This window comes from Bufo gargarizans, unplaced genomic scaffold (genome assembly GCF_014858855.1).
Source record: "Bufo gargarizans isolate SCDJY-AF-19 unplaced genomic scaffold, ASM1485885v1 original_scaffold_1642_pilon, whole genome shotgun sequence".
Lineage (NCBI taxonomy): Eukaryota > Metazoa > Chordata > Amphibia > Anura > Bufonidae > Bufo > Bufo gargarizans.
Genome location: NW_025334451.1, coordinates 82,419 through 103,364, shown reverse-complemented (window position 1 = coordinate 103,364; position 20,946 = coordinate 82,419). Strand labels below are relative to the sequence as shown.

The 20,946-nt window shown below is 39.7% G+C and overlaps 1 protein-coding gene across 1 annotated transcript in view; it reads left to right on the top strand.

Annotated features, from left to right (window-relative positions):
* The window catches only part of LOC122923482 (mucin-19-like), a gene marked incomplete at its 5' end in the record, with an annotated part of 44,103 nt that extends 23,771 nt beyond the window's left edge, over positions 1-20,332 (top strand). The window contains 11 exons of the mRNA XM_044274301.1: positions 102-4,190; positions 8,114-8,500; positions 13,031-13,129; positions 14,843-15,064; positions 15,326-15,459; positions 16,953-17,051; positions 17,155-17,208; positions 17,529-17,657; positions 18,167-18,227; positions 18,594-19,263; positions 20,092-20,332. Of these exons, the coding sequence (XP_044130236.1) occupies positions 102-4,190; positions 8,114-8,500; positions 13,031-13,129; positions 14,843-15,064; positions 15,326-15,459; positions 16,953-17,051; positions 17,155-17,208; positions 17,529-17,657; positions 18,167-18,227; positions 18,594-19,263; positions 20,092-20,332 (6,185 nt within the window). The remainder of the gene's footprint in view (positions 1-101; positions 4,191-8,113; positions 8,501-13,030; positions 13,130-14,842; positions 15,065-15,325; positions 15,460-16,952; positions 17,052-17,154; positions 17,209-17,528; positions 17,658-18,166; positions 18,228-18,593; positions 19,264-20,091) is intronic.
* Between the last annotated feature and the right edge of the window lie 614 nt (positions 20,333-20,946).

Below are 20,946 nucleotides of genomic sequence, written 5' to 3'. Positions count from 1 at the left end.
ATTCCAGTGAAGAGCCGCGTCAACCCTCTAAGGGCTCCCCCAATAAAAAGATAGCAGCTCTGCAAAGGGTTCTAAGGAAAAAGTTACACCTCCCAATAAAGGATACTTCAATGAAGTGCTGAAAAAGCTTTTCAAGGGCTCCTCAAGTGAAGAAGACCAAAGCCGTAACTCAGGAAGAAAAGATTCTAAACAGAATGACAGCAAGCCCAGTAAAGGATATTTCAATGAATTCATCAAAAGAATTTTTAAAAGTTCTTCAAGCGAAGAAAACCAAAACGGCAACTCTGGAAGAAGTGATTCTCAAGAAAAAGTCAGCAAAACAGATAAAGGATTCTTAAATGAAATAATCAACAAGGTTTTTAAAGACTTTTCAAGCGAGGAAGCCGATTTACCCACAATCTTCCAGTCTGGTAAAGATGTCGATAGCTCAGAGCTACTAAAGGTCGTTGGTTATGGAATATGTTCAACACAGCAAATGGCCAGTGAAATTGAGTGTAACGTAAGATCAGACTTGAGCATCAAGAATAAAAATTCAGTATCACAGTGTAACAGGGACACTGCTATTGCTTGCCTACTGGCCAGACAGGAAGGAATTGATGCACCAGTATGTGACTATTATAGTATTAGGGTACTATGCTGTTCTAAAGTCTGTGGTGAAACAAGAGTTTATACCGAATCTACAAGTGAAACACCAACCACCTCTATCTCAACTAAAACATCTACACCACCATATTATCATTCTACAACTATAAGTGAGAAAACAACCAGCCCCATTTCAACTATAAGCACAACCAAGACAACCCCAACATCAACCTCTCATTCTACTACACCAACAAGCCAAACCACAACCACTTCACCATCAACCTCAATAAGGTCAACCCCCACATCTACCTCTGTTTCTACACCAACCACCTCTATCTCAACTAAAACATCTACACCACCATATTATGATTCTACAACTACAAGTGAGAGAACAACCAGCCCCATTTCAACTATAAGCACAGCCAAGACAACCCCAATATCAACCTCTTATTCTACTACACCAACAAGCCAAACCACAACCACTTCACCATCAACCTCAATAAGGTCAACCCCCACATCTACCTCTGTTTCTACACCAACCACCTCTATCTCAACTAAAACATCTACACCACCATATTATGATTCTACAACTACAAGTGAGAGAACAACCAGCCCCATTTCAACTATAAGCACAACCAAGACAACCCCAATATCAACCTCTTATTCTACTACAACAACAAGCAAAACCACAACTACTTCACCATCAACCTCAACGAGGTCAACCCCCACATCTACCCCTGTTTCTACAAGTAGGAGTACAAGTGGAACGACAGTTTCATCAACACCGCCCACTCATTCATCAACCAGTGTTTCAACTACTTCTTCAACAACTTGTCCATACGCATATTCCATGAAATGCTATTGGTCATCATTTATGGAAGGTAACGATACACCAACAAAGTCTGTTAAAGAAGGAGAAAGTTTATCAGGAAGTGATTCCAGTGAAGAGCCTCGTCAACCCTCTAAGGGCTCCCCCAATAAAAAAGATAGCACCTCTGCAAAGGGTTCTAAGGAAAAAGTTACACCTCCCAATAAAGGATACTTCAATGAAGTGCTGAAAAAGCTTTTCAAGGGCTCCTCAAGTGAAGAAGACCATAGCCGTAACTCAGGAAGAAAAGATTCTAAACAGAATGACAGCAAGCCCAGTAAAGGATATTTCAATGAATTCATCAAAAGAATTTTCAAAAGTTCTTCAAGCGAAGAAAACCAAAACGGTAACTCTGGAAGAAGTGATTCTCAAGAAAAAGTCAGCAAAACAGATAAAGGATTCTTAAATGAAATAATAAACAAGGTTTTTAAAGACTTTTCAAGCGAGGAAGCCGATTTACCCACAATCTTCCAGTCTGGTAAAGATGTTGATAGCTCAGAGCTACTAAAGGTCGTTGGTTATGGAATATGTTCAACACAGCAAATGGCCAGTGAAATTGAGTGTAACGTAAGATCAGACTTGAGCATCAAGAAGAAAAATTCAGTATCACAGTGTAACAGGGACACTGCTATTGCTTGCCTACTGGCCAGACAGGAAGGAATCGATGCACCAGTATGTGACTATTATAGTATAAGGGTACTATGCTGTTCTAAAGTCTGTGGTGAAACAACAGCACTTACCGAATCTACAAGTGAAACACCAACCACCTCTATCTCAACTAAAACATCTACATCACCATATTATCATTCTACAACTATAAGTGAGAAAACAACCAGCCCCATTTCAACTATAAGCACAACCAAGACAACCCCAACATCAACCTCTCATTCTACTACACCAACAAGCCAAACCACAACCACTTCACTATCAACCTCAATAAGGTCAACCCCCACATCTACCTCTGTTTCTACACCAACCACCTCTATCTCAACTAAAACATCTACACCACCATATTATGATTCTACAACTACAAGTGAGAGAACAACCAGCCCCATTTCAACTATAAGCACAACCAAGACAACCCCAATATCAACCTCTTATTCTACTACAACAACAAGCAAAACCACAACTACTTCACCATCAACCTCAACGAGGTCAACCCCCACATCTACCCCTGTTTCTACAAGTAGGAGTACAAGTGGAACGACAGTTTCATCAACACCGCCCACTCATTCATCAACCAGTGTTTCAACTACTTCTTCAACAACTTGTCCATACGCATATTCCATGAAATGCTATTGGTCATCATTTATGGAAGGTAACGATACACCAACAAAGTCTGTTAAAGAAGGAGAAAGTTTATCAGGAAGTGATTCCAGTGAAGAGCCTCGTCAACCCTCTAAGGGCTCCCCCAATAAAAAAGATAGCACCTCTGCAAAGGGTTCTAAGGAAAAAGTTACACCTCCCAATAAAGGATACTTCAATGAAGTGCTGAAAAAGCTTTTCAAGGGCTCCTCAAGTGAAGAAGACCATAGCCGTAACTCAGGAAGAAAAGATTCTAAACAGAATGACAGCAAGCCCAGTAAAGGATATTTCAATGAATTCATCAAAAGAATTTTCAAAAGTTCTTCAAGCGAAGAAAACCAAAACGGTAACTCTGGAAGAAGTGATTCTCAAGAAAAAGTCAGCAAAACAGATAAAGGATTCTTAAATGAAATAATAAACAAGGTTTTTAAAGACTTTTCAAGCGAGGAAGCCGATTTACCCACAATCTTCCAGTCTGGTAAAGATGTTGATAGCTCAGAGCTACTAAAGGTCGTTGGTTATGGAATATGTTCAACACAGCAAATGGCTAGTGAAATTGAGTGTAACGTAAGATCAGACTTGAGCATCAAGAAGAAAAATTCAGTATCACAGTGTAACAGGGACACTGCTATTGCTTGCCTACTGGCCAGACAGGAAGGAATTGATGCACCAGTATGTGACTATTATAGTATTAGGGTACTATGCTGTTCCAAAGTCTGTGGTGAAACAACAGCACTTACCGAATCTACAAGTGAAACACCAACCACCTCTATCTCAACTAAAACATCTACACCACCATATTATCATTCTACAACTATAATTGAGAAAACAACCAGCCCCATTTCAACTATAAGCACAACCAAGACAAACCCAACATCAACCTCTCATTCTACTACACCAACAAGCCAAACCACAACCACTTCACCATCAACCTCAATAAGGTCAACCCCCACATCCACCTTTGTTTCTTTTACATCCACAAGCAGTACAGCCACCTCTAGTTCAACCACATCAACATTAAGCACAACTAAGACAATCCCAACATCATCTTCTTATTTAACTATTTCAACAAGTGGAACTATGACTACTACAAAATCAACCTTCTCATCATCACCATCCTCATCACCTCCTACAAGTTCAACATCTCAATCTACAACATTAACAACTGTTACATCTCATACCCCTTATACGTTTACTTCTACTTCTGGAACAACAACTTCACCAACATCTACTTCATCTTTTACTACATCATCAGTGTCATCTACTTCTTATACTACTCCTTTATCTACAAGTGTTTTATCTTCTAGTAGCACAAAGATTACATCAGGAACAAGCACAATCTATTCTCAGACGTCGCCAACATCCACATCAATCTCAACAATGAGCACACCACCAATTTGTTTCTGTCAAGTAAATAACTCACTTTTCTCACCTGGTAAGTATGGTATGAAGTTTGTAGTCAGTTATTCTTCTATTGCTTCTACTACTACTTTTACTACTTATTTTAATATTATAGTGCAATTTAATTTTTTACATACTGCTAAACTATTTTTGAGAACTTTACAATCAGAGGGTACATTTGCAGACAAAATCAGACATTGCAGTTTAATTAACAAAATAACTATACAAACAAGGTGTAGATTATCCTGCTTGCCATACCTCACAGTCTCTGAGGAAATATGGTAACCAAAGTCTTAAGTATGTCTTTTTCAAGCAGTGGTCTAATCATCTTACAGTAACTAAATTGCTGAGCTTGAGCCATAGACTCTACAGGGAAATTTCCCAGTTTGCCAATGCCCAGGGGCTTCTCGAGCCCTAATCATAACCGCCAGCCAGATACATAATCTAATGCACTCTCTTTAGTACGTTGAAACAGTAGAATATTGCAGCAAGGGCAGCAGTATTATGTGCTGCACTGTTCTATTTGATTCTGCTGAGGCAGTATTTAGTGCTGCAGGAGCCGTATCTTGTACTGCGCTATGATTTCACTGCCCCTTCTACTTCTGTTCTCCCTTTTGTTAATTTGAACCAGCTTACAACATGGGGCCACTTTAACTTTTTTTTATTTCCGGTGCCACTTTAACATCCTAATTCCTCTGTAGGGAAGCATTAAGCTGCACGAGTCAAGGAACAGCCAATTTCTGTAATGTTTTTGAGTGCATGGTGTATGGTTGGTTCTGTTGCAAGAAAATATGTCTAAGGAGGTGAATGGAGAAGAGTTAGATTAAGGAATGTGATAGGCCACTCATAAAAGATGTGTTTTCAAGGAGCACCTAAAGCTTTTGGTGTTGGGAATTAACTTTGCTATCAGAGAGTTGTCTAGGGTAGTACATATAAATCAGCATAAGTCAATCAACATTCAGTATCTGTGTATGTACAGATATGAGGCACATTTGAGTGCATGGAGTGTTAGGGGTACTATTTAATGAAGGTATACGGTTCTGAAGAATAATATAAGGAGTCTACAGTAGTTTTGATCGCAAATATTCTAATCGCAAATATCGCCACTTCGAGAATTCGCGAATATCTAGAATATAGTGCTATATCTTCGTAATTGCAAATATTTTTTTCATCGGTACCCATGATCCCTCACTGCTTCTTGCTTGTGGGCCAATCAGAATACTGCAACATCTTTCACTTTAGGAGTAGTGTGGATCGCAAATTTTTGTATTGCAAATTTTTATCGCAGGTTTTCCGATTGCCGATTTTCACATTCATGAAAATAATTATTGGATATCACAAATTCTCGAATTCGCTAATATATGAAGAATATTTGCCGAAATATTCGCGAAATATCGTGAATTTGAATATTGCCCCTGACACTCATCACTGGTTTACAGAGAACAATTAGAATAAGTAATATAATAGGTTACCCTAAATATATATGATTTAGGTTACACTTAAAGGGGTTATCCAAGTTATTTTTTGTTCCTTCTATGTTCCTAACTGGGCAAATGTAACAGCTTTCCAATTAACTTACTTTATCTCCAGTGGCTGGTTTCTCAGATTTCACTGAGGGTCACATGACCTGTGATGTCAGCTTCTCTCCCTGCTCTGATAAAGATCGTTTACAAGCCTGTAAACGAGACGTCATTGTGCTAGCCACCCCCCCTTCACTGCCGTTTACTCTCTGCTAGGATTCTTAACCCCTTCAGCTGCACAGCTCTGCAGACAGTGAGGAGACAATTCTGGGCACTGGAGCTAACATACTAGAGAGAGCATTACACAAGAAGGTAGGGGGAAGATCCTGTGTGTATTAGCAGTGTCATTTTACAGGTGGGACATGTAGTCCTACACATACAACTTGCTGCAGAGTCTCCCAGCACTCAGGGCAGCTTTTGTATCCACTCCCTTATTATACAGCTGGAACTTGTAGTCCTACACATACAACATGCTGCAGAGTGCAGAGTCACCCAGCAGGCAGACATGTCACTCAGGGCAGCTTTTGTATTCACTCCCTTTGCAGAGCAGGGGGAGGGGCAGAGATTGTTTTTATTGCATGTAAACAAAGGGCCAGAAAAGAACTAGGGAAATAAGGAAAAATATTTTTTTTTTTGCATAAAACTTGCTTACCTCGGTTATATATCAGTTTTCAGTGCTATATTTTGTTTTTCATAACTCGGACAACCCCTTTAAAGGGGTTATCCCATGACTATTGTAAAAAAAAATCAAAACCAGTCTTAACACCATATATTGACATATACATGACAATCTTGTTATACCAAAGCAAGAACCAGTCGTTTAACTCACATGGATCCAAAGAATCTCCCAATCATAATTCCAATTACTCTGCTACATTTATATCAAGCTGGCGGTTCCGGAAGGGTGTCTATTCTGCTTCAACTCAGGAAGTGTGTCTTTTCTGCTGCTGCTCTATCCCTATTACAGCTTAGGAGGAAGTTGAAGGATGAAACTGAGCAAGTGTGTCCACCTCAGTGAGGTAGAAATAGAAAAAAGAGAAGATGGTGTCATACAGATACATTTTATTAAACAACTCAGTGGATCTACTAAATTTTTCATTACATGCAATTTAAAAAGTATTTAAATTCAGCATCTGGTTTGAAAACTACTGAATATTTTTCGTTTGACAACCTCTTTAAAGCTGTAAACTGTATTTCTGGGGGAGTGCATCTAGAGAACTGGTGTAGCTCAAGAAAATTCTTGGAGATGAGACTGGCAAGTTCCAGTTATGGAGGAATTTAATCTTTGATCATTGACAGAACAGAGCACAGGTAGAGTGGTAGAGAGTGCCAGTACTATGGAGAGCTTTGTGGGTAAGAGTGATGTTCAACCAGTGTAGTAAACGGCACAAGGTAAAGACATCGGAGTAGCAGCTAAACAGAAAGATGAGCCTGTCTTCTGCATTTAGGATAGATTGGAGTGGGGAGAGTAATGGTCCATTCACACATCCGTGTGTGTTTTGCGGATCCGCAAAACACGGAAACCGGCAATGTGCGTTCCGCATTTTGCGGACCGCACATCGCCGTTACTAATAGAATATGCCTATTCTTGTCCGCTATTGTGGACAAGAATAGGACATGTTCTATTTTTTTTTCGGGATCGGAATTGTGGACCCGGAAGTGCAGGTCCGCTATTCCGGATCCGGGCCACACACCGTGCGGCCCCATAGAAATGAATAGGTAAACAATTGCGGATGTGTGAATGGAGATTTAACGTTACAGTGATGAAGACAAGAATGAATCAGAATAACAATGAGTGTTTGTTTTTGTACAGTAACAAAAGGGGCAGATTTTGGAAATATTTTTGAAGTGGAAATGTTTAGTTGCATCACAATTGTTTAAAGGCAGCTTGCTTTTTGAACAGTTTATTTTTTAATGTGACAATTTAAGTTACATTTGCACATGATTATAATTTAGATTAGATCGGATAAACTTTTAAAAAGTGGTGAACAAAAAAATATACTCCCAAAAATGTTTCTGTGTTTTTTTGTTTTCAATTCACCAAACAATAAACATTTTCTACTTTGCAAGCCATCATTTTTATTAAACTGCAGATTTAAGAGGTATTTCTGATCTCCACGTAGACACATCTTTCAGCTGAGATGTCTGCTTATAATTGTTTTAATTGTTTACTGTACAATAAGTTTAGCTTTGCCTACGGCTACACCTTATACAGTATCCGTAATTAGAACTGCAGCTGGATGTTGACAAATATTATTTGTTTATATATGCATGACAGCTTTTGGTTGATCACATTGATATGTATATATATATATATATATATATATATATATTTATTTTAATTTAATTTTTTTACCATTTGGCAATGCATTTACTGGCAATGCAAATTTTTTCATTTCTTACTAATGTTTGATTGTTATATTTAATATTTAAATAGGTGAGACCATCTATAAAATAGCTGATAAGAGTGGTTGTGAATACTCTGCAAAATGTAGCAGGGGCTGCCAACTGGAAAGATTTGGTGCGGATTGCCCCACAACAACAACTAGTGGATCAACAACACCTATTGGATCAACAACACCTGGTGGACCAACAACACCTGGCACAACAGGATCAAAGTTCACAACTCCTACATCAACTTCAACATCTACAACCCCTATATCTTCAACAACATACTCTGTTAAATCAACATCCGTGACTACATCAACTCTATCAAGTTCATCACCATTTATATCGACATCTACCAACGTGTCATCCACAACTGGATCAACCGCTGTATCATTAACAACCTTATTCAGTTCTACAGCACCCTCAACTGCTAACAGTAAGTGCAGTGATATTGAATAAGTTTCAAGTCTGTTAGCAATGAAAAATAGACATAAAAAAATCTTCAAAATGTTTGTCGTAGTAATATTCCATGATGCTGCTCTTAGAATTTAACGCTAGTAAGACAACATGTTTCCATCCGTTAAACGTATCCATTTTTTTCAGAAATCTGTCACCCGGATAATTGCTATTGAAATAAAGCCATAGCCTAATAGCACTTAGTACCTTATTTCCAGATGTGCTTTTGTTTCAGTAATAGATGTTTTCTGTCGTCTGAATTTTTATTTTATTTTGTAGGCAAATTAGCCAGTTAGGTGCCCAGAGGGTCGTTATTCTTGCAGGAAGGAGCCCAGGCAAGCCTCCTGCTAGTGCCCAAGCCCACCCTCTGCCAACAATGTATCCACCCATCCCCTACTACATCATATTCAAAGCATAACTCTGCCCCCTTATCCCTGCTGTATCAATTTTAAATCTTGTGCATGGCAGTGCAAAACACAGGCTGCGCACTGCTTGTCCCACTGAGGGCATCAGACTCCACTTTACAACTGCTCATGCGCCAAGCCCAGTGATGTATTCAGCCTGTGCTTGAAAGAAAAAGAGGAGGAGTGCATCACTTACGTCACTGGGTTCGGCGCATGCCCAGTTGTAGAGTGGAGGCTGATGCCCTCAGTGGGACAGGCAGTACACAGGCACAAGATTTAAATGTAATATAGCAGTGAAAAGGGGGTGGAGTTATGGCTTGAATGTTATGTAGGAGGGGTGGGTGGACACATTGTGGCAGGAGGCGTGCCTGGACTCCTTCCTGCAAGAATAACACCCCTTTGGGCACCTTACTGGCTTATTTGCATACCAAATAAACTGGATTTTTAGAAGATAGAAAACATCATCTTGCTGAAACAAAGGCAAATCTTGAAATAAGGTACTAAGTGCTAAAAGGCTAAGGCTTTACTTCAATAGCGATTATCCTGGTGACAGATTTCCTTTAATGTCTTCAAATTTTTATTTTAAAAATAAGTTGCATACATGTTGTGTACGTTTATTATTGTGGGTCTAAGCGCATCCTTCTGACGTACAGCAAAAAGGACATGTGAACAGCCCCTAACACCGAAGGTAAAAATCTTTGAAAATTATCAATGATAGTAAACTATTGCATCTATGGTATAAGGAAACAAGTGATCAACTGTCCAAGTCCCCTGGAGTACTAAAATGAAAGTAGAAAAAAGTTTAAAAATAATGTTTTTGAAAATATGAAAAAACTAAAGCATTAAAAATTTTAATACCCCCTTTCCCAATTTTACATATGAAAATAATAAAAAAAAAAATCATAATTGGTATTGCTGTGTCTGAAAATGTCCAAACTATTGAAATATAGAAGTATTTATGCTGCCTGGTAAACACTGTAATGGGGGGGGGGGGGGGGGGCCCCCCCATCAATATGCTGTTTTTGGTCAGCTTGCCCAGATAATGAATTAAGGAAAAAGTGATCAAAAAGTCATATGCACACCAAAATGGTATCAATAATAACTACAGCTCATACTCCAAAAAAAGGGCCCAACACAGCTTTGTAGATGGCAGTATAAGAAAGTTATGGGTGTCAGAGTTTATTATTGTGGTTAAAAGTAGTAAAGCATAAAAAAAATAAAAGCAATAATTTAAATAATATACAGTTTTATCCCACAACGAGGGCATTAAAAACAAAACAAAAAAAAAAACAATGGCAAATTAGCATATTTTTCAGTCCACAAAATTAAGGCCAGTTTCGCATACATCTGGCAATCCTGCTCAGTTCCCCTCTAGAATTGTGCAGAGAACACCAGAGGGAAACTGAAGAAACTGAAGGCATAACTGATCCCATGCTGGGATTGTTTATATTCATCTGGCACATCACTGAATATGCTGGATGTGCAAATATAAACTAAGACAAGTGTTTGCTGCTAGATATCTGTTTAATAAAGAGTTGATGGAGGAGTAAGGTTAGGTCTAAAGTTGATCAAAATGTATGATTTCAACCAAAACGAAACTTCATGTGGTGAAATTTAACAACAAACAATCATTTTAGCCAACCGATAATAGACTATTATAGTTTCAAAAGAAGTTGGCCAAACAAAAGAATTTCCATTCAAACATCAGACAAAAGAAGTTGGTTGAATGAAAGCTCTTTTGTTCAAAGAAAGATATTTTGTTCACAAAATATCTTTCTTTGAAAGAAGGTTCTCCAAAAGATCTTATCGTCTGGTTTCCTTGAACGTGTATGGGCAGTATGAATAACTGTAACAGACAATACGGACTAAAATGTGTATGGCTGCATCAGTGGCGGATCCAGAGCCTGGTCTCGGGAGGGGCACTTTCAGATTATTTTCTGTCCGCCGCCAGAAAACAATGGTGCTTATAGAGCAGACGCCACAGTGTAGCGGTATACTGTATATTTTGTTGCACAGTGTACGCTATATGTGTATAACAAACATATTTCACATGAAAACTTACAGTTACTTGGCTTGGCCATCTCGGACGCCACTTCCACACTTTGGCCGGGGGCTCGGTGGAGCTGATGATGCATTTTATTCTAGTGAGAAAAATTTCATAATAAGGATTTAGAGAAGGGGCAGAGGGATAGCAGAGCAGGGAGAGGCTGGTGCTGCTACTAGGGGGTCATACCATGAGGAAGTAATAAAGCCCACCATAATGCCCCCCCCCAGTAGTAATAATTCTCCTTATAATGTGACAGTGCAAAAAATACCCCCTTGTAATGCCCCATTTGAGCTAATGTCCCCATAGTGCCTCCATAATATGCCAGTATAAAATACCCCTATATAGTGCCCCTAGTAAATGACCCCATAGTGCTCCACACCCTCCTTCCTCCTAGTGCCCCCCATAATGTACCAGTATAAAATGCTCCAGTAGATGCCCTCAGTGTCCCCCATAATTTGCAAGTATTAAATACCCCTTCTTAGTGCCCCACGTAGATGGCCCCATAGTACTCCTCTCCCCCCTTCCCCATAGTACCCACCATTTGTCCCAGTATAAAATTGTACTGTACAGAGAGCCCATATAAAATACCCCTTCTTTGTGGCCTCAGTAGATGCCCCTATAGTGCCCTCAATCATATGCCAGTATTAACAGCCCCCCATGTGCCAGTAATAATAGCCCCTATGCCAGTAATAGCAGCCCCCCTGTGCCAGTAATAGCAGCCCCCAGTAATAACAGCCCCCCTGTGCCAGTAATAACAGCCCCCAGTAATAACAGCCCCCAGTAATAACAGCCCCCAGTATTAACAGCCCCCAGTAATAACAGCCCCTCTGTGCCAGTAATAACAGCCCCAAGTAATAACAGCCCCCTTTGCCAGTAATAACAGCCCCCGCCAGTAATAACAGCCCCCCCTTTGCCAGTAATAACAGCCCCCGTCAGTAATAACAGCCCCCCTTTTGCCAGTAATAACAGCCCCCCCTTTGCCAGTAACAACAGCCCCCGCCAGTAATAACAGCCCTTCTTTGCCAGTAATAACAGCCCTCGTCAGTAATAACAGCCCCCCCTTTGCCAGTAATAACAGCCCCCGTCAGTAATAACAGCCCCCCCTTTGCCAGTAATAACAGCCCCCCCTTTGCCAGTAATAACAGCCCCCCTTTGCCAGTAATAACAGCCCCCCCTTTGCCAGTAATAACAGCCCCTCCTTTGCCGGTAATAGTAGCCCCCCCTTTGCCAGTAATAACAGCCCCCCCTTTGCCAGTAATAACAGCCTCCCCTTTGCCAGTAATAACAGCCCCCCCTTTACCAGTAATAACAGCCCCCGCCAGAAAAAGTATTGAATATAATAAAAAACAAACAAAAAAAACACATACTTACCTCCATGTCAGTGATGCGATGCAGGCCTCTTCTGGCCTGTGTCCCACGCTGTATGGCTCAGGCGGCGCGATAACGTCATCGCGCTGCCTGCGCCGGCCTCTGAGAGGAAGCCTATCAGAGGAAGGGAAAGGGACACGCCTCTCCCTCCCCTACTGCAGCACAGGCAGGCATCTGTATAACTGTCCTGAGGACGGCGATACAGATGACTGGAGATGAGCGCATGCACAGTGGAAGCGCTCATCTCCCTGTGCCCAGCCGCCCGCCGCCAGCTCGGGGGGGGGGGGGGCAATTGCCCCGTTGCCCCCCCCCCCTGGATCCGCCACTGGGCTGCATCTGCGAAACAAGCATTTACCAGATCATTGTTTGTTCTACTACTGTTCGACTGTCAACTAACTGCTGTTCAATGTGTATGGCCACCTTTAGCACATTAGATAGCTAATAGCCGAACACTCATTGGGCCTACTAGTTTCCCTGATACCCCATACAAACGCTTAGTCTAGAGCACATCTGTCTTTCTGGTCTATTTTGCCACAATTATAGTTTCAATACTGGTGACATGGGGTGCTCGCAATATTTTAATACTATAAAAAATATAAATAAATTTAATATTTTAAATATTTAAACATTTTTTTGAATGATTTCTTTACACAGAGAAATTAATCACTAAGTTCATCTATTTGCTTTGCAGCTTGTGGTGAATGCGTATGTCTAATGCCAAAATGTGGATCTGGCTACAAAGTCGTTTCTTTCCTGCCACCTGGTGCCTGTTGTGTTAATATTACATGTGGTATGTATATGAATGTTGTCCTGTTTTCTTTCAGTATGATATATTTACAACTGAATTAGTTTAATAGAAACTTTATTATTAAAATTATTACAGCAGAAATTAATCAAATATCAAAATGACACACTGTATGTTACACCATGTATTATATAATCTCTGATTTTTTTTATGAGAAGTAAATCACAACCCTTCTTTTTTTCAATTTTTCAGTTCCTGATTCTGTCTGTGTACATGGAACTGATGTATATCAGGTAAAATGTCTTGAAATCCATACTATGAAAAAAAAAAAAATACCTTTATGTATCTTTCCAATTCAAAGGGTTTGGCCCATCCCAGACTTTGATAGCATATTGTTAGTATATGTGATCTATACCTCTGAGACCTGCCCCTCTCTTCTGGACAGAGCCCCTAAAGTGAAGGGGAGCACAATGCGCATGTGCAGCTTTCTCTTTTTTTTTTTTTTTTATTAAATACTTTTATTTTATTTTCTTTCCTTCATCATGTATAAAAAGTTCAAAAACAAGACATAACAATAAGCATTAATTCAACAGGACATGAACAAAGATAATTCTTGCATATACACATGCATTTGTTGCTCACTTATCCTTAGACATCAGAAATATATCCCTATCCTGTTTCTTTCCTCATGTCATATACAAAAGAGAAAAAGAAAAAAACAATTTAATGGGCCAAAGGATTAATGCTGGCGCGGGTTGTAGTGGCTAGGGAGTGGGGGGCGGACACACCACCAAACATCGAAGCATGGAAGAACCTATGTGGGAGGGTACGTAGATACGAATATGCCGGCACCCACAAATAAATAAACGGAGGAAGTGGAACAGGGAAGAAAAGAGACAGGAGAGAGAGGGAAGGGAAGGAAAGAGGAAGGAAGGAGGGGAGGGAGGAAAGAGAAAAAGAAAAGGAAAGAACTCTGATGTGAGATCATGAAATCAATCTCTTCTCTGCTATGTATTTATATATTCTTTCTTTTTTGCCTTATTTTCTCCCCTTTTCTCACTATTTCGCGGTATCTATCATGTGCAGCTTTCTCTATTAATTTCTATGGGAGTTCTAAAAAATAGCTGAGCAAGTGCATGCTCACCTCTTGGTTCACCTCTATGGTACTGCTGGAAATATCTTAGCCAGTGCTTGACTATATTCAGAATTCCCATAATGGAGAATAAAGGGTGGTAGTCAGGGGTGGACTGGGAACTTAAAGTGGCCTTGGAAAAAATACTAAAATCGGCCCCATTTTGTAGTCGGGTCCAAATTGATGGAAGGCAGGGCTAGCAATACCAAATACCACAGTCCATCACAAAATACTGCTAGCAGCACAAAATACATCCCCAAAAATCTTCCTCTGGCTGGCCATGAGGAGGGCTCAGGTGGCCTCCTGGGCATCGGCCCACCGGGAAATTTCCCTGTAAGGTCTAGGGCCAATCTGCCTCTGGTGGTAGTGCTTGTGTAGTGAGCTTTTCTTCACTTCAAGGGCCCTGTTCTGGAGATAGGTGTTGGGTCCCAGGGGTAGGACCTGCACGTACCTGACATTGATGGCATATTCTAGTGATATGCCATTAATGTCTGAGATGCGACAACCCCTTCAACACTAAAATATCTGCCACGTTTAAGCGACCCTCTGGTTGAAGACAAAAAAAAAATCACATTAATGAATTGGACACTTACCTAGTGACCTCCTTTTAATCTTTTAAACTGCAGCAAATTCCCAGGTTTCTCTTCTGCCATCCAAGATGACCACAATGCTTCTTAGACTACCTAATGCATCAGATGTTCATTTGGTACCCCAAGACTTCCTATTTGTCCAGCTCTGCTTTTGGATTGGCCAGCACTTGAACAATGTTGGCCAATCCAAGGGCAGCAGCAAGTATCTTGCTCTACCAAGTGCACAGTATGAATCTGAAAGTCCTGATAAATGGTGTGGTGAGGCCATCTTGTATGGCAGAAGAGGACCTGGAAATTTGTGTATCTACAGCTGAAAAGATGAAAAGGAAGGCACCAGTTGATGTAATTTTTTTAACAAAGCATTTTTATTTTTAACCTACAGCTTAAGTGAATCTGTTAGTTGCATCTCTTTTCTGTATTCTTCCAATTTAATTGCAAAAGGATAGTTATGTAATATAATAATCAGTTATTACTATAGGTATTTTAAATGCTGTTTGGGAAACATAATTTTATCAAAAGAGGAAAACAGCTTACAAAGCCATTGGAAAGACATATTAAGCAACAAGCAACAAAAGTTTGCCTCAAAGAACATCATAACATTTACTTCAACTGTTTCAAAAATGTCTAGAAAAGGGACATGGCTAAGAGGATTTGTAAATTCACAGAATTTTAGTGCACAACATTAGTTCATCTGTACGCCAGCCATTAGCTGGGATAAAGAAGAGACATTTGAGAAATGTATCCAATAGGTCTAAGAAGTTGCACCAAATTTATAATGCAACTGATTGCATGATATGATGGCACAAATGCTTATTGATACTGTAAATGTACACAATTATGCTAGTGTCATTGAAAATATTAACTATAATGCTTTTTTTTTGTCTCCCCCCCCCCCCCCAGAGAGGATCTATCATTCCACAGCCAAAAGATGCATGCCAAAAATGTGAATGTTCTCAAGAGATGGACAGTGATTCAGGATTCTATGCTATAAAATGTTCACCTATTGTTTGTGACACTACTTGCAGTCTTGTAAGAATTCTTCATTTTTCCCTGTCATTTACATTACTTTGGCTATAGCCTTATTTATTGAGTAATGTCTTGTAGGGAGCTACGCATAGATAGGGAAACTCCTTTGAAACTTAAAAGGGTTGTCCGGGTTCAGAGCTGAACCCAGACATACCCAGAAATTTACCCAGGCAGACCCCCTGACAAGAGCATTGGAGAAGTTCATGCTCCAGTGCTCTCCTTTGCCCTGCGCTGAATCGCACAGGGCAAAGTCATTTTGTGGAGTTCCAGTGACTTACCGGGCTCTCCTTCAGGCTGCCAGGCAAAGGCTTCCACCTGGCAGTGAGCCCGGTGACTCCACCAGTACTGATGGGCGTCTTTAGCGCTGCCCTAACCTGTAAAATGGCGAGGGAAGCCCTAAAGCCTGCCCATTAGAGCCGGTAAAGTGACCGAACACACTGCTGGCTGGAAACTTCCGCCCAGCAGTGTGTTATTGTAAATAAAAAAAACTTGCCCTGCGCAATCCTGCGCAGGGCAAGGAAGAGCATTGGAGCATGAACTGCTCTGATGCTCAATTCAGGGGGGCTGCCTGGGTGAAATTATGGCTCTGAACTCTGACAACCCCTTTAAATATATAATGCTAGGAATATTTAAATTGTTATTTGCCTGGGAATGTGACAAATCACATTCATAGTTTACAGCACAGAATAGGGTGTCGCCAATTCAATATGTGATTGGAACTTAAAAAGATGTCTGGTTTTAGCTGGCTGGCAAAATTTGAAGTCATTTCAGACCATGTTCAATCGTAATTTGCATAACATACTGAAATAGCAACATATAAGCTCATAATAATAATAATAATCATCATTTTTATTTATATAGCTCCAGCATATTCTGTAGTCCTTAACAATCAGAGAGTAGAATTGTCTAAGCCATTGCACAGTATTATTAACTTCACTCATTAGCTGTAAAAATGATTCATTCTATGAATTTCAGTATCTTTACATTTCATATGCTTTTCGACCTTGAGTTTTTTTTGTTTTTTTACTTCTGAAGCCTCATCTCCCACAGCATTTGTATATTCAACCAAATACCTTAAAGTTAATTATCAATCATTAAGTTGTCCTTTATTGTACACTAGGGCTATGAGTACAAAATGAAGAGTGGACAGTGTTGTGGAGAATGTGTGGCAAAACAATGTGCTATGAAGGACGATAACAGCACTGATGTTTACATTGAGGTAACCAACAATAATTTTCAAACAATTACTACACAGCTTTTTATCATCTGCCAATTGTGACATTGCTGCCAACTGGCATAACTGTGTATGTATGCCCACTCAGAGCAATATATCTTACCACTCTGAAGTATGGCAGCTCATAGCTGGTGTTGCTCAAGTACTTTGTAGAAGAAAGTCTGAATATGCAACTGAAAATGGTAAAATACTTCAGCCCCATTACCTCTCTATGCAGAAATTTAAAAAGTAATTAAGGCCAGTAAGAATTTTTTTGCCCTGTTTAAAAAAGACGTGTTCTTCCTTACCACTTCCTCTTGACTCAAGATGCAGTATCTCAAGATGTTTGGTGGAAAAACAAAGCATTTAATTTCATGGTATGCTGTCACGAGATGTCTAATATATATATATATATATATATATATATATATATATATATATACACTTGAATTCTTAACAAAATATCTTTTATTTGTACTTCAGGTTGGGGAGAAGTACCGTAATGCAAATAGTAAATGCAGCTACTACGAATGTAATGAAGAAAATGGTCAGCCCGTCCTTACCAGAGTGAAGAAGGTTTGCCAGGAGTTAGACATCAGCAGATGTGACCTGGTAGGTTAACAAAATTATAGAGTCCAAAATTATTTGATAGTTTACTTTTGGTTTTATATAGGTTTTTGTAATCATATTAAAAGTTTAGAAGAGCTGCCAAAAAACCTTACGAGAAATGTTGGAATAATGCATTCTCTCGGTAGAAGAGTGATACTCTATGGATCTTTTAACACCCAGCATGCAAAAGATTGATCTGTTATGTTGCTGAATGAATGTGCATACCTTTTAGTACAAATGTTTGTCCGCTACACAGGTTGGGTGCCAAAAGATCCATATCAGGGTCAATGATTTGTCACAAGAGAACTACAGATTATTTGAAAACATTAATGACAAATCAAAAGTTTTGTCAAATGCAATAACATTAACATGATAGGGTATCTAACTTCAATGTGAGTCAGTTTTTGGATTGTAGAAATTAAAGGCAGATGGTACTTAATATGCAAGTAAATTTCCATATATCAGTTTCTGTAAAAATGTTTCTCTTAAAAAGTAACATTTTTGTATTTTAGAACTCAATAACATATGATGAAGATGGTTGCTGTAGAACATGTCAACCTCGGCAAGATAATGGTATTATAAAGCTTTTTTTGGACATTCATATAAACATGAAGCAATAACTATAGAAATGCGTCTATAACACTATTTATGAGGAACATAACCAAGAATAATACAGGTGGGGGTCCATCTAACAGAGTACATCGCATAGAGGCAGACTGCGTTATGTGGCTGCCAAGGGGCATTTGGAAGGGTTGATGTAATCACCATGCCTATTAGGTGCAGGGTATCCTCAATGTTAGCAAATTAAGTTGTTCCATGGTTTATGGGAAAGGTGTGGGGGGATAATCACTAGTAAGCCACTAAATCCATCAGTGTAAAATGTAAAAATCAACATGATTGACAGGTATGGTTTTACCAATGTATACTTTTTTTCAACAGTCTTAACTACAGCTATTCCAGGATCAGACTTAAGCACTCTTCCTCCAGGATCAGACTTAAGCACAGTTCCTCCAGAATCAGGTTCAAGCACAGTTCCTCCAGGATCAGGTTCAAGCACAGTTCCTCCAGGATCAGACTTAAGCACTCTTCCTCCAGGATCAGACTTAAGCACTCTTCCTCCAGGATCAGACTTAAGCACTCTTCCTCCAGGATCAGACTTAAGCACTCTTCCTCCAGGATCAGGTTTGAGCACTCTTCCTCCAGGATCAGGTTCAAGCACAGTTCCTCCAGGATCAGGTTCAAGCACAGTTCCTCCAGGATCAGACTTAAGCACTCTTTCTCCAGGATCAGACTTAAGCACTCTTCCTCCAGGATCAGACTTAAGCACTCTTCCTCCAGGATCAGACTTAAGCACTCTTCCTCCAGGATCAGGTTTGAGCACTCTTCCTCCAGGATCAGGTTCAAGCACAGTTCCTCCAGAATCAGGTTCAAGCACAGTTCCTCCAGGATCAAATGTTACTAGCACTACTCAAGGAGCATCAGTCACCAAATCATCAAGGGTTCCAGAAGACTGTGGTGTTCGTACAAATATTACTGTCCTGCAAGAAGATGACTGTGTGGCAACAGTAGAGCTCACATTCTGTGGAGGCCCCTGCATGGGAACTTCTGTGTAAGTATTTACCTATCGCAAATTTCTTTAACCCCTTAATGCTATATGATTTATCTGTATGTTATAAGCGATAAGGGGAAGTATGGATCGGGCTCACGACTCCATATACAGCGAGGGTTGGTTTTGTAAGACAACTGACTTTTGCTGGCAGATAACTCAGATCCGGGTCACTTAACCCGTCAAATGACACTATCAATAGTGACCCTGGCATCTGTGAATTTAGGCAGAGGGAGGGTACCCACACAGAATAATCGCAGGGCTCAATCGGTTGCTTTGACAGCCTGGGTCTTTGTGAAGGCTTCCAGGCCTGTCATAGCAATTTGCCTGCAAAGCAGAGTCTGAGGCATAGCCTGACGGGCAGCCTATGAAAATCCCATAGACAGCAATAGTATTCTATTGCAGTCTATGGTGCAATCAATCAGAAGATGTAAATGCAGCTCTCACCTCCTCTCACAAGCAGGCAATAATTGGGAAGGAACAGTACCTTCCCAATCATTGCCTTTTCATTGCTTTTTCTTTCAAAATGATTTTTATTGAGGTTTTTCAGGATATTTTACAAATATAGACATTAGTATGTTTTTATTTATTAAACAGTAATAATTGATTACAAATTTATTTTATATGCATGAATAAATGCAAATAACATTTAAAACAAAACAGTCACTAGTAGAGTCATTATTCCAAGGCGAACTTAAAATTTTTAAAATATAGGGAAATAACTTACTTTATAGGCTGCTACTGCACTACAAGAGATTCTTGCTTACAAATTACTTATCTCTATTGGTATGGATTTTTTAAAAGTCATTTTTTGTTTTGTTCATTCCATAGGTTCTCTATGGCTACCAAGAGCATGATGCACACATGTTCATGCTGCTCAGAACTTGAAGTAGGCAAGAAGAGTGTCCAGCTTCTTTGCGCTAATGGAACACGCAGAGTCTACACTTACACAGATGTTCTCCGATGCGGTTGTGTTAGTGCCTTCTGTACACCTGACAACAAATTTAATGTACTAAATAAATACTCTAAAAGAAGCCAGGCTATCCCAGGCAGCAACAGTAATGAATCTTAGACGTGACCTACTGACATCAGAATTAGCACTGTTCACAATCTGAGCCTTTATTGTTTTGTAGAAAAAATTTAGCTGTAGAAAATACATGTGAAATGACTGATATATTCTTATTACTGTTTGTATCACTAAACAAAAAGGCTAGATTCTTTTTGTGCTATTCTTTATGTAAATTGTAACTTTTCAGTGCAAAAATAATTAAAAAAAAGCATACAAATAAATATGTTTGTTCTTTAGTTATTAAGCTTAGTTACCAAGATTGCAGGATACAAGTGAAAAAAAAAAAAAGGAGAAAATTGAGTGTACATTGCTGGGTCAGGTACTGTAATGAAGGAGCTGTTCCGCTCCTAACCATTGGATATGCCATCACTATTTGATTTTGGGGGTTCTGACTGCTGGGACCCTGACGATCAGCAAAATAAAGAAACCAAAGCTTTCCTGTGGGAGCCATGTATCCGTCATCATTTGCTCAGGCTTTACAAACAGTAGGTAGCACATAAATACAGTATATTAGTCCTGCAGATAGGGACTGACTGGACAATAAATCTCTATGATGCAGTTAGCTCGGGTTAGGGGAGCCGTGGCCAGTTCAAGAGATGCAGCCAACACATGGTCCT